General features: G+C 42.6%; 1 protein-coding gene across 2 annotated transcripts in view; it reads right to left on the bottom strand.

Annotated features, from left to right (window-relative positions):
• Window positions 1-282: 282 nt before the first annotated feature.
• Window positions 283-13,435, bottom strand: part of lamb1b (laminin, beta 1b) — a 28,373-nt gene continuing 15,220 nt past the window's right edge. For both annotated transcript variants that reach the window (XM_051392577.1, XM_051392578.1), the window contains exons 16-33: window positions 13,270-13,390; window positions 12,401-12,587; window positions 12,168-12,311; window positions 11,850-12,081; window positions 10,745-10,908; window positions 10,248-10,472; window positions 9,329-9,546; window positions 8,502-8,598; window positions 5,060-5,429; window positions 4,791-4,975; window positions 4,394-4,635; window positions 3,975-4,181; window positions 3,744-3,888; window positions 2,744-2,951; window positions 2,382-2,523; window positions 1,548-1,724; window positions 1,242-1,401; window positions 283-952 (exon numbers count right to left, since the gene is read on the bottom strand). In XM_051392577.1, coding sequence (XP_051248537.1) covers window positions 816-952; window positions 1,242-1,401; window positions 1,548-1,724; window positions 2,382-2,523; window positions 2,744-2,951; window positions 3,744-3,888; window positions 3,975-4,181; window positions 4,394-4,635; window positions 4,791-4,975; window positions 5,060-5,429; window positions 8,502-8,598; window positions 9,329-9,546; window positions 10,248-10,472; window positions 10,745-10,908; window positions 11,850-12,081; window positions 12,168-12,311; window positions 12,401-12,587; window positions 13,270-13,390 — 3,361 coding nt within the window. In that variant the 3' untranslated portion in view covers window positions 283-815. The remainder of the gene's footprint in view (window positions 953-1,241; window positions 1,402-1,547; window positions 1,725-2,381; window positions 2,524-2,743; window positions 2,952-3,743; window positions 3,889-3,974; window positions 4,182-4,393; window positions 4,636-4,790; window positions 4,976-5,059; window positions 5,430-8,501; window positions 8,599-9,328; window positions 9,547-10,247; window positions 10,473-10,744; window positions 10,909-11,849; window positions 12,082-12,167; window positions 12,312-12,400; window positions 12,588-13,269; window positions 13,391-13,435) is intronic.

The following is a 13,435-nucleotide window of genomic DNA, read 5'->3' as shown; positions in this document are numbered from 1 at the left end:
ACATTTTGGAGGATCTATTGGCAGTAATGGAATATAATATTGATATTGTTTGTTTTAATAAGTGTATAACCACCTGAATATTATAATTATTATGTTTTTGTTACCTTAGAATGAGCCGGTTTTATCTACAGACTCTTACATGTTTCTATAGTAGCCCAAAATGGCCAAACCTGCCACTACAGATGCCACTAAATGCTACACACCGGACCTTTAAACTATCAATCAATACAGGTGCAACTTTATAAAATCATGTTGAGTCACCAAAAATGAAAAAATACCAACTTGGATGGATCAAAATTTTTAATATTCGTCTTTAGTCACAGAACCAATCACAGAAGGCTTTTTGGTCCAGATAGTGTTCCATATCTTTGGGCTTATTAAGTACATATAAAACTTCAATATTTCTATCAAAAATGTTCAGTTACATATTTAAATACACAGATCGTAGGGTCCCATACAGCTGAATGGTTGTACGTTCTCTACACATTCTTGGTTTCGAGCACTGAGGTCACATTGGCTTTTAGTGGTTTCCTTTGGGGACTCGTTACTTCAATACTTTAATGGTCTTTGGCAGCTTGTTTTCATTGTTAAAACACTTATTGGCACAGCTGCCCGATAACACTTGGGTGTTAAGTTGTTGGCTCACACACAATCGAGACTTTTTGGCACCGACGGTGTGAAACATATTACAGTGTTTGGTCCTAATAGCTATAATCTGGAATCATCTGGGGAGCAGTGTTTATAAAAACATTGTACACCTTTTTAACTTCCCACCCAGTACACTTGAGGACTGTGAAGAGCTTTGAGGTGGTCCCTCACAGACAGGTGCTGTACAGCGTCACTTTTTGGCTGATCTCCTCCAGGATCCGGCGGATGGTTTGCTCCAACTCGGCCAGCTCTGCCGCTTTGGCCTCCAGGATGCGCTGGTTGGACTCGTAGGAGCTCTCCAACTCTGGGAACACAGGAAGTGACGTCACCGTTTGTTTGAATCTGATTGTATTTTTTACTTCTTTGTAAAAACACTTTGTGTTTTCTAATGTGATTTGACTTGAGATTAATTAAAATTATTATCTTGAAATTATATTAGAGCTGAAAAGATGGTTTTTCTGCAGTTTAAATACTTTATCTTGGCCCTAGGAAATTGGGAAAATGTATTATTATATATCGTGTGTGGGCTACATGAATTTAAAAAAATCATAATAAAAACTGAAAACAAGATAGTGGAAAAAGGGTGAACCCACCTCCGAGTCTCTGCAGCTTGCTGCTGCTCTGGGCGAGCAGCTCTTTGGCCTCCTTCTGCAGTTCATCCGCCTTCCTCCTCGCCTGCAGCACCGACTCCCCTTTAACCTCCACCAGGTCCTCAGCCCTCTCAAACTCATCTTTCACCTTCTCGTCAAACTCCTTCACACAAACAAACGAGTGTAACTGGGATGACGGCAGCAGATAAAAGCATTTTGTGTGTGTTTTTTCTGATAAAGCTGATGGTGAATTCAAATATAAGCTGTTTTTTAAAAGGTAAGGATGAGTAAACTGTGTTAGAGAGAGACCTGTTGAGCCTCCTCTGCGTTCAGTCTGGCCTGGTCGGTGATCCAGTCGGCCTTCTCCGCCATGCTGTTCACCTCCAGGCTGTTCTGTCTCAGCAGGCCGACCTCCCTCTCCAGCTGAACCAGGCGACCGGTTGTGTTACTGAGCTTCAGCTCTGACATGGCCGTCTCCGACTCCACCTGACAGACGCACGTTAAAGTGTAAGATAACATGAGATTTCTGTAGCCTTAATTAGTACATGAAGCATTGATCAGCCTGATAAAAGAGCGCCGACACATTAAATATGTAAGTTCATGAGGAAGGGAGGTGGGTTTCTGTGAGTGTTTCTTTAAGTTTTAAAGGAAAGAAAAATACTTAACATGTAATAACTGTGGAAGATTCTGATATCAGGGACATCCTATGATACATTAGAGGAGCTCTCAAGCATGCCAACACTGCAGTGTGTATAAGATGTTACAATATCAGGTATGCAGTGAGATAATCACCAAGTTTCAATACAAATTTAGCGCAAATGTCTAGAAAATAAGCAGAAGATATGAAAATTAAAGCGCATGTCCGTCCACTACTGTTATGTGACGTTAGTTCATCAATATAAACAGTTGGTGGCGCTAATTTTCCAGTCAGACGTTATTAAACCAAACCTCAGACATTGAAAAACTGGGGAAAAATTATATAAATATTTTTTTTTTTTAATTTTCTTTTTTTTAAAAAATTTTCCCATGCTCCGCACAGATCTGATGTTTTCCACATCCATTACATTAGAGACTAAAACACCCAAATCTACAATTATTATTGATTACTGCACCATAACCTTGGAGGTCAGGGGTCAAACTCACAGTGATCACCAGGTCCAGGGTGCCTTTAGTGTTGTTCTGGGCCAGTTGGATGGCGTCCATGGCGACAGTCTGAGCACGCTCAGTCTCATCCAGGGCTGCCTTCACCACGTCTGCCGTGTCCTTCATGTTGGACGCTTGCTCACTGAGGGACAGAGGGTGTCAATATTAATATTTGTTGTATTTATATTAACATAACTTTATTTATACATCATGTGCAGACAAGCAGAGAAAACCAGGTGCTGTTGGACTTTCACACAGTAGCTCATACAAGATATTAAAGTGTCAGTTCACCCAAATCATTTTCTTTGGTAGAAAACAGTTTTGAATGAAGTTTGAGATCCAAATGTCAGTGTGCGTGTTACCTGGCTGCCTTGGCCTGTCTCAGCAGCGCCTCTGCAGTCTGGATGTCATCAGCGCTCTGACTGAGGATGGACTCCACGCTGGTCAGAGTGCCGACCTTCTCCCGGATCTCCTTCGTCAGCTCCTGCAGCTTTTCCGTCGAGGTTGGCATCTCCAGAGTCAACACCTCGTTGGCCACCGCCTCAATCACCGCCACATCTGCCTTGTCATCTGGATTATGAGAAACAAAACAGAGTCGAGTTTATTGAGTGTAGTGACTGTCCGAAGTCAGGCGCCTCAGCAGGTGGTGACCTTCCTTTTTGGTGATGTTCCCATTTATTGCAAAGATGAAAAAGATAAACTTACATTTACACCACATACTACACTGATAATGATCTAATTAACGTGCTCATTTGTAATCAATACACACAAAGAAAAACATACTCCCCCTAGTGGTTAACCCAGAAACTACATATTAATGCCTCCTACTTTGAGTTCTCAAACAATATAGTAATCAATATTGGATACTTTCAACTTAAGTCACTTTATTAAATATTGAAAATCAAACTCCCATTGGGATAATGGGTGATTTTTACCTGAATGTTATCTGTGACACTGAAATTTGGGGTAAACTTTTCAAACTTCACTTGCTTCTATGGTTACTAAAAGTTACTTATCTTGAACAGCCAATATTGCAAAATATTTAGGCACATATATGTAGTCTATTGTTTCTTGTATTTTAGATATTGATAATATTTTAACATTAAGATAAAAGGTACATTTCTCCATAGAGTTTATTTAATTATTAATAATTTAGTTTGCCTGTAGCTATTTCTGTCTCCATTTACACCAATAATCGAATATGTCTTTATTAATAAATCATTTCAACTAGAAAGGTGTTAGACAGTGAGAGTTATGGCTCAGAATATCTCATAAATTACTCTGAATAGTAAAGACGAGTCCCTGTAGAAAGAGACAGACAAATGCTTTACTCTGCAGTGTTTGCGTTTGTGGAGTACTCACTGGTGAGCAGGTCTCGTATCTCTTTGATGAGGTTGCGGAGCTGCTCGTTGCTCTGCTCCACTCTCTCTTTGCTGCGGTTGGATTTGATCAGCACCTCCATTGCGTTCACCTTGGCGTCATTTGCGCGGGTGTTGGCCTCCCACACCTGACCACAAACAAAATTTTTTGTTTTTGTTGCATCCAACTTGAATTTTTTTATATATTTAAAAAAACAAATAGATGTGCGCTCACCATCCTGGAGAGCTTGTCCACCTCCTGCATCGCTGCTAGGATCTCCTTGTCCAGGTCTTTGGCTGATTTGAGAGCATTCTGGGAAGTCATGACAAGGCCTTCACATCCTTCTCCACCACAGTGAGGTGCTTTGTCCTCACCGACACAACCTAAACCACCGCAGGGGGAGCCGGAGCAGCTCTCGCCTTCAGCTGCACCACCGCATGTCTGCAGACAGAATACACACAAAGTGATTATCACCAACATTCAATGCAAGGGAATCAGTTAGAGGTTAGATTTTTGCCATCTACAAATATTTTGTCAACAATATTCTGCATTAAAATGAAACTTTACTGAGGAAAATAGACTGTTGCTACTTTATAATCGAGACAATACAGGAAATATAATCTGCATTGTGGTTCTTCAAGTCCTTTTCTCACCTTTTTGCTAAGTGGTGACAGGTCAAGATCATCTAGCTCTGTGGACAGCTTATCCAACTTTTGTGAGTTTCTTTGTTGCTTGCGGTCAAAATCCTTCTGACTGCTGCTCAGTTTGTCCTCCGTGGCTTTCCGTACTGTGGCTGACTGCTCCAATGTGTTTCCGGGGTTACTGGTGGAGGCATTGGCGCGGATCTCCGCCATCGCAGACTGCATGTGTGCAGCTGAAATGGTGTCCATGGCACCTGAAAACACACATACATGCCAATCAAAAGGCTCCAGCATGAGAACAAGTATAACGGGATGAATGTGAAGCAATATGCTGATGACACGCTTGTTTCCCTGTTAGGTAAAGGTTTAAAAAAACAAACAGTTTCTCTCCCGCAGCCTGGTTTCTCACCCTGGATGTTGGCGTTTTTGGCGTTGTACACCTGCTGTCTCAGCTCCTGGACACTCAGCTCCAGCTGGTTGGCCTCATCAGTCAGTGTGTCCAAGTTTGCTTCGGTGTTGTTGGCGTCACTGTGGAGAAGGTTCAAGGACTCCTCCGTCGTGTTCAGCTTTATGGTTACATAGGACATCACGCCGCTGAAGAAACAACAAAGACAGTAATGAGCTCAAACACATCTCTACTACATCTCTGTGTAGATCTTGATTTGTTTATATACATACGTAATCTGATGCATCAGATCCTGTATCTGCTCCAGCTTCACTGCTGCAGGGTTGCTCTCTAATATTTCTCTGACAGCCTTGGCATTTCTCTCCAGGCTGCTGACTAATTCTTTATATGGCGCCGTCACCCCGCTGCTCTTGAGCTCTGTCACTTGGGCCTCCAGACGTAGAGTTTGATTGGTCAGCTCGCCGACCATGGTGTCCCAGACAGCAAAGCACTGGTGGCAGGGTTCACAGGAGGGGAACTCACCCTGGTAGCCCCTGGCGCACTTGTCACACCGTGGGCCGGACGCGCCCTCCACACAAGTACACTGACCTGTCGCGCGATGGCATTGCTCGCTGGAGATTCCCCGAGCATCGCAGTCACAAGCTGGGAACAAACAGAGAGGAAAGTCAGGGGAAAACTAATTTATATAGATGAATTACTATGTTTTATGTAGGTTTAAGTAGCCCCTCCAGTCCCAGATAGCCTTGGAGAGACCTAAAAATATTGTAAAATGTGTTGTTAATTTGAATTATTTTCCATGTTGAATTCATTCAACTGTTTTATTATATTGTATTCATAATACATATTCAAGTTTTCTCTACTAAAAATGGGGTCAGTCATTCTGGAGAAAAATAGTTGTTGAGTCTCATGCAGAGCTTTGGCAACCCACAGCGTCGGTATTTGACTACCTGGGAGCACGAACGCCACCTATTTACCATAAGCCAAAGGTAAGACCTGGGAATGAGACTCAACAATGAATTATCTTTCTCCAGAGTTACTGATCCCACCTTTAAATTGTTGTATTTTTATATTTAGGTTGAATGCTTATCCTTAAATCACATAACTTCAAATGATAAAATATAAACTGTCCTCAAGTCCACATATTACCTGTTCTCAATGGAAAGTTACAGCTCCAACTATTCGTAATTAGGTACAACTTAATTAAGTAACATTATATTGTAATATAGTATTTCTTTGTTTAGGTCTAAGGCTAATTTTACACGTTGCCAACCCAATGTACTATGACTTGAGAGTCACAATAATCCAAAAAGAAAAATATAACTTTTTAATAAAACTTGATTTCCATCTAACGTTTGAGGCCTAATGGAATAATAACAATAGACTATGAAACAGTTATATGAGATGTGTTTTTTTTGTCTCCCCAGGGAAATAAGCCATTTGAAAACAATGTATATTCAATATCCAGGACCTCCAGTAAATAAACGTAGACAAGAACCTGACCTTGAAGGTCATACTGACCCCCCAAGTATTGACACTCCACAGCGCTGCCTTCCCTCCCCAGAGTAAAAGAGGAGGAGGAGGTTTGGTGTAAGTCAGAACGAAGGAATGCAGGGTTTGAATCAGTGTTGCTGCATTCATTTGTGTGATTGATGGAGCAGAAGGTGAGAGTTGGGTCTGAAGTTTTGTTTTTGTCATGGTGAAATACTGCACCTTAGGGTCAGAACATATATGGTAATTATGGTCCATTTACAGCGACGTACCACACAACAGCCACACACTAATAACAGTCAGCGGGTTTGGTCCCCTTAAATCATGTCAAGCACAAAGAGATGCCGACCAGACAAACGTTTTAACCTCTGACATCTAAATCTGGACATAAGAACAACCTCTCCGCTGTGGCAGCATCTTTAAGAGGCTTTATTATCAACATTGTCTCACATAACTACACATTACTCCCACACATTTCTCAGTAACGTGGCCACAGTGCTTGGATTTCCCATGCATTTACACATTAGTGTATCATCTGTGCAGATAGAAAGCAGGGCCAAGCTGGTTTAACAGCTTCAGAGACCTTTAGGGAATACAGCGGGAATAATTCAGGATTTCTGGGTCCTCTGGGCGTTGGTGCATGACGAAAATGGGATGCCTGGGAGTTCTGGAGAACATCTGGTTCTCATGAGCAGGGAGCGAGAGGTCATTCCCAGATCTCCTCCCTCTCCTCGCCCTTTTCTCTTTCCTACTCCCTTTCTCTTTCTCTGAGGGTGAGCCAGCTACCGTGAGGCGCTCATTTTCTGCATATGGACTCTCCAGCAGTTTGTTCAACCAACAATAAAACTTTTTGGGGCTGACCAATCTGACTGAGCTCCATCTTGCTGATTCCCTGCTGCTGACATGCAATCACTGTCTATACAAAACCAACTCATTCCAAAGCTGTTTCATAGTCACCACTGGTATGCTTCCTCATATGTAATGAGCTGCACACCAACACACAAAAAAAGAGCAGAAAACCATGGAAAAACAATATAAAGCTCAACATGGAGACTCAGGGAAAACATATTTCATGAGAACTTCAAATCCTTGCAGGGAGAAAAAATATATAATGAGCTTAAAAGGAAATATAAACTCAAGAATACAGTCAGGAGGTATTAGGACAGTGATGTTTTCCACTGTTCTGGCTCCGTGGTCCACCATACTGAACTTGAAATAAAACAGATTTTAGGCTGTTTAAGAGTGTTCACATCCTTATTGGGTGAACAGTGCAGGATTTGTGTTTTTTTTTAATCCATAGTCCATAAACATATAAACAAGACAACTGAGGAGTTTTTTTAAGGGCCTAACAGTGACATGTTCTTGGCTGGCCAAGTCTTTTACCTGACCTCAGTCCAACTGTTAGGATGTTTCACATAGGAATGGCAACCTTGAGTACCGCTACTGATAACATCTTTTCCCTCCCATAAACAACTAAGCTGTTATTACATTTGTATGGATGCACTTTCCTTAACCGAGTCACCTAAAACGTTGTAGTCCCATGAAGGTAGGAATACATAGCCCACAACATGACTCAGTTATTCAATACTGCTGCTTTAAAACTTTTTCACACAGAACTTTTAGCAGCATTTTTGATTGAACATCAAAAATTAAATGTAAATGTGTTACATTAATGCATAAATTGCACTTTTCTTTCTTCCTTGAGATTAAGATAACTCCACACAGCGCTGCTGACAGGTCTCACTTACGTTCTAGCTGCTGTTTATGTGAGCCATGTGGCTTCTCTCTTCACGGCATAGCACTCAATTTCAATCAAGCATTTACGTGATATTTCAGGTTAATGTATAGTATCAGATTACGCTCTGTTTTCCTCGTCTATATCCGATCCAATGATCTTTAGTTTCACAAAATGAGGACCAGAATTAATGTCAAAAATCCCCCCGAAGCAGGAAGGAATGTGGCTGCAGTCCAGGCCTGCAAGAACATTAGGAGGGAAAATAGAGAGAACTTGTGACCAAATATTTAAACTTCCATCACCTGAGTTCTTTAGCCACTTGAGGGCAGTGTAAACAGGCTGCACACATTATCACCTTTTATGTTTATATGGAGAACATGTTAGCCAACAGTTGAGTAATGGAAGCATGTGAGAGCAGGATTAGGAGGAGTCTGTTGGGAGATGTGCTTTTTTGTTTGTTCGTATATTGGTGACAGGTGATAAAGACCTACCATGACATTTGACCAGAGGATCCCCCCAGAAGAGCTCTCTGCACTCCCGACACATCCTGCCACCAAAACCGGGTTTGCACAAGCACTGTCCTGTGACCTACAAACAAAAAGCATGATCACAAAGGACATGAGGTCAAGAAAATACGACCAGACAGTGAGAGAAAATATGGTGATATTGTGTCTAAAACAGTTGAACGTTTGGACTAATCCAGTATGTTTTATGTCTTTTCTTTCACTTGCAGACACAATGAACCTTTGTAGTTTGATACAACTTGCTCCTCTTAGAGAATGAGTATTCAGTTATTCCTTGGTGTATTCTGAGACTTCCTTCCTCTGATGGAGAGCAGCCAGTAAACACAGAAACCCAAATGTTTGAGTGTGTGTCTATGTGTGCACTACTCTGTACTTTAGCTAGATTTTGTGTGCATGAGTAAAATAGAGCTTAAGAAAAACAGAGAGGGAAGCAATTCCCAAACAGCTGGAGCTCATATATAAAAACAATGATACAAACAAAGGCCTCTGTGATTAGATAGGTTGGTCACAGTGGCTCAATGCAGCCCTGCAGCTTTGCTCTCAATGAGAATTGTTTGGAAAATGTCCCAAGCCAGTCCCCACATTGTGTAAGGAAAACTACTGCCAACAGTAGTTCACTGAGAGAGAAGATTGTGTGGTGGAGCGCTGGGATTCAGCTCAGCTATACATCACGATGAAGGAGAGCAAACTGGAGCAGCTGCTGCGATGCTAATGCAGGAAATGATGCAGACAGATGTCGGATTTGGTGAGTGGTTACGGCTCTTGGTGGTTTTTCATCACAGCGTCTGACTCACCTCGTTGCAGGAAGAGCCAAAGGAGTGGACGGGGTCGCAGTCGCAGCGCTGGCAGCCCGTCCCGCCGGCGATGTTCCACGTATCGACGGCACAGCGGTCGCAGTTCTGTCCCACCACGTTCGGCTGGCAGGGACACTGGCCGCTCTGCTGATTGCACTGACAGTCTTCAGGGGATGGACAGGCCTGAGGTACTGTGCCCATCGGGTAACACATACACTCTGCACAGAGGAGGAAAGACAAGTTTTGAAAGCATATACCCTGGGTTGGGTTAAAATTGCTGATAGTAGCCTTAAAACCCACTCTGAGATTAGCCCAGTTGATACTGGACTTTAGAGGCTGTTTTCAATAATCCTACAATAACTAAATTAGCCTGTTGTAGTTTTTCCACATAACAAACAAAAACAGCTTGATAAGGATCCCTTAAAATGTTTTAACCTAGATTTATGGTAATTAGACATTGTGATCAAGTGTACAATCAGTCCACACTACACACTAATACTTTAAAATATAGTCCCTACTAAGCACTAATCCACACAGATTATTATTTTTGCAATATATATGATAAAATATACTTTATTGGGTAAATTAAATGATGAAATTTGGTGTGTTAAAAGAATATTTTAGGATGAAACCTTCCAACTATTGCCAGTTATATATGTCTATCAAATCATTTATTTGCTTATTTTTCCTTTGTATTCATTACATGCGCCTTGGTACCTACTTTTTTCTCTGGAAAACATCTGACACAAAAGTGTTATAAAAGAACATATTTGATCTCATTTAAAAACAGTATACGTTTATTTTGTTAACTCTAAAATGTCCCACTCAGTTCGTACCTCGGTCATAAATGCAGACACATAAATCATATACACACATATACATATACATACAGTAAGTTAGCGGTCACATCTGTACTCACTCCTGCAGCTCTGAGTGGCGGCGTTGCCGTAGTAACCCAGTTTGCATTGCTGACACCTGTGGCCCTCGGTGTGGTACAGGCACTTGAGGCAGGCGCCCGTCCGAGTGTCACAGGACGCCGGGTCTTGCATGTCGATGTTGCTGTTGCACTGGCAGGGCATGCAGCGCCCACCGGGCACCAGAGGGTTCCCAAAATAACCGGGAGCACACTCGTCACACCTGGCGCCTGGATGGGGAAAGGAAACAGGAAGTAAAGGAGTGTTGTTTTTTTAAAGAATAAGTTCAGAAGGGGGCCTGAAGTGTTGTTTGGCTTTGTAACGTGACGTGTGAGGTGAAGACATGATGACATAAAGTGCAACGTGATGCTTTGAGGACTTAAAAAAAGCTGCTTACATAAAAACAAATCTGTTATGACTCATTACTGTGAGATGTCCTGTGTGTGTGTGTGTGTGTGTGTGTGTGTGTGTGTGTGTGTGTGTGTGTGTGTGTTATATATACCTTTGTAGCCAGCGCTGCACACACACACCAGCTGGTTGGTATTAGGCAGAAGGTAACAGCTGTCAGAAAACTGCCGCCCACTACGCGGTCCATCGGGGCACATGCAGGGGCGACAGTGGCCACCTGAACCCAACTCTGGGTTACCATGGTAACCATCCAGACACCTGGAGGTAAAGGAAAAGGTAAATTAAAAGACTCCAAGATCCCTTGACTATAATCCTTCTGATTTAGCAGAAAACAGAAAGCTAAGCTGCTGCTTAATCATTTAATTATCCTATACTATAGAATTAAGGGACTTGGTCTCAGCTAAATGTGACTTTAAACTTGTTTATGAAGACTTGTTACTAGACACGGACTTGTCCTCTAGAGACTTAAACTACAACTTAAAAACTGTTTATTTTTTTATTTGTATAATTTCTTTTCTGCCATTGTTGCTTTTACATTAGTAAATAGGAGAGACGGTAGGGAATAGACAGGAAATGAGGCGGGGGGAGATAAAGGACAATATGCAACAAAGGTTCCCAGCCTGGCCCCCGAACTAGGGATGTTGTGAGTAAACCCACAGGCCACCAGGATGCCTCGAAACTGCTCTGGTTGAATCCCTTTGGAGCGTGTACATGTGATGTCATCCTGTTGATTAGATTTGGATATTTCTTGTGTTCAACTGGACATTTTGGCCTGATAACATCACATTTGAGATCATCTTCTGGTGACAATGAATACACAAAAAACTCTTCTGGTTTCGTAATGTATGAATGAATTTACACAGCTCGTGTTCATGGTAATCTGGCTGGCCAGTGGTTGTTGAGGTAATTTGTTTTTATGTTCATTTTCAGACTCTTTCAGAAGCTTTTGTCTGGAAGTATTTTGGGGTTTAGAGCCCGGGACTGAACCACCAACCCTACAATTAAGCTATAGTCAAAGACAACTGAAAGAGCAGTTTTAGTCTGAGAAAAAGCCTTAAAATGTGTAAAATGAAGCATCTTCAAGACTAAAAAGGTTAATCTGGTTGCCTTTGACATAGTATATCCAGATAAGTACCTGCTCCAATCACCAAACAACAGATACAGCATCTAAATCCACTGATCACATCTCCAGGCTGTACCTCTCACAGTGGTGTCCAGAGGTGAAGTCCCTGCAGCCCTGACACTCTCCAGTCTGAGGGTGGCAGTAATCGCTGTGGCCGTTACAATGGCAGGGTCTGCAGTGAGGGAAGCCCCAGAAGCCCGGCAGGCAGTGGGAACACTGGCGCCCCGAGGCCCCCGGGACACACTCACACTGACCCGTCGACTCATGGCAGAAGGCGCTGACCGAACCCCGAAAGTCACACTCGCAAGCTGAGGACGAGATTTGAACCATTACACTTCTTGCAACTGGGTTGAGTACGGGTAAAACTACACAATCATTCCATTCCAGCACTTACGTCTGCAGCCGGCGGGGCTGAACAGGAACGTCGCCGCAGCGCAGTGGTCACAGTTCCTGCCGACAACGCTGGGTCGACACCGGCACTGACCTCCACTGGGCTCACACACAGCGCTTAGCGAACCCTGAGGGTCACACTGACATGCTGGGAGATAAAACAAGGCAGAGGATTAGTTAAAACTTCTCATCCTGTCTTGGGATTTTCTCACATTATATACACAATCTGATATGTACCCATGGCTCCTTTGTGCAGCAGAGCGGAGACGCTGAAGATGTAGTCGTTACAAATGTCGGTCATGGGGCTTTTGATGACACTCTGGCTGCTCTCCAGACATCGGTAGCGCTGGAACGTGTCCCACGCACCCTCACCTTCCACCCCATGGAACATGTCCAGCTCCCTGACCCGGGGTATTAGCACCAACTATATAGAGAGGAAGAGGAGGAGGAGGAGGATAGGGGGAGGACAGAGGAATGGAAGCCATAATAAAAACACAGGAGCTACTTGAAATGTTTCAGGGAGCCAAATTAAATATTTTTGTCCACAGGCCATTTAATGGGACTGGCAGCTGTAGCACTTTAAAAGGCTTGGATGTACACAAAACTCAAGCTTTTTTCTAAGTTTAAATATTAAGAAACATCCAATCATCATGCTTAAAATTCTGTCGTCTGTTGGCCTAATGGGACGCTGAAGCTAAAGCTTTTTCTTTGTAGAAACCTGAGTTAAATCAGTTTCATTTTGTATTCTGGAAACTATGGTGCCGATTGTTGTTCGTCATTACACACACATTTCACAACTCTGACAGGCTTCTCTTCATTAGGAGCCGGCTGCTGAGCCTCATGGTAGTATTTAAAACCATTTGCAACCAAACTGACTATTTTTCTCAGAAACAAAGAAACTAATCACTACATCGATAGAAGAAATAGTTCCTATGAGATGTAACGACAGAGTAAAGTATTACCAATCTACAAGGGGTACATGTATGATTTTAGTGTCTCTAGACGTATCTCTTTGACAGTTAAGTAGACCAACAGGACAATATATCTGTGGGACAGCTTCTTTAAGGGGAGTTGTGGGTTAGGAATGTATAAATGAATAAACGTACAGAGTCGATGAGTGTGTACGGGCTCTGGACGTCACTGACTGACGAGTAGAGAGGCAGACTGAGTCGGATCGTGTAGTTCAGTCCTTCCTCGAAACACATCGGCCTCACCAGCAACACGTGTCTGAAACGCAGCACAGAGTCAGTCAGTGAATGCGTGTAGTGAATG

The sequence above is a fragment of the Dicentrarchus labrax genome, unplaced genomic scaffold (assembly GCF_905237075.1).
Source record: "Dicentrarchus labrax unplaced genomic scaffold, dlabrax2021, whole genome shotgun sequence".
Lineage (NCBI taxonomy): Eukaryota > Metazoa > Chordata > Actinopteri > Moronidae > Dicentrarchus > Dicentrarchus labrax.
Note: the sequence above shows the minus strand (reverse complement) of the source record. Positions and strands in the feature narration are given on the sequence as shown.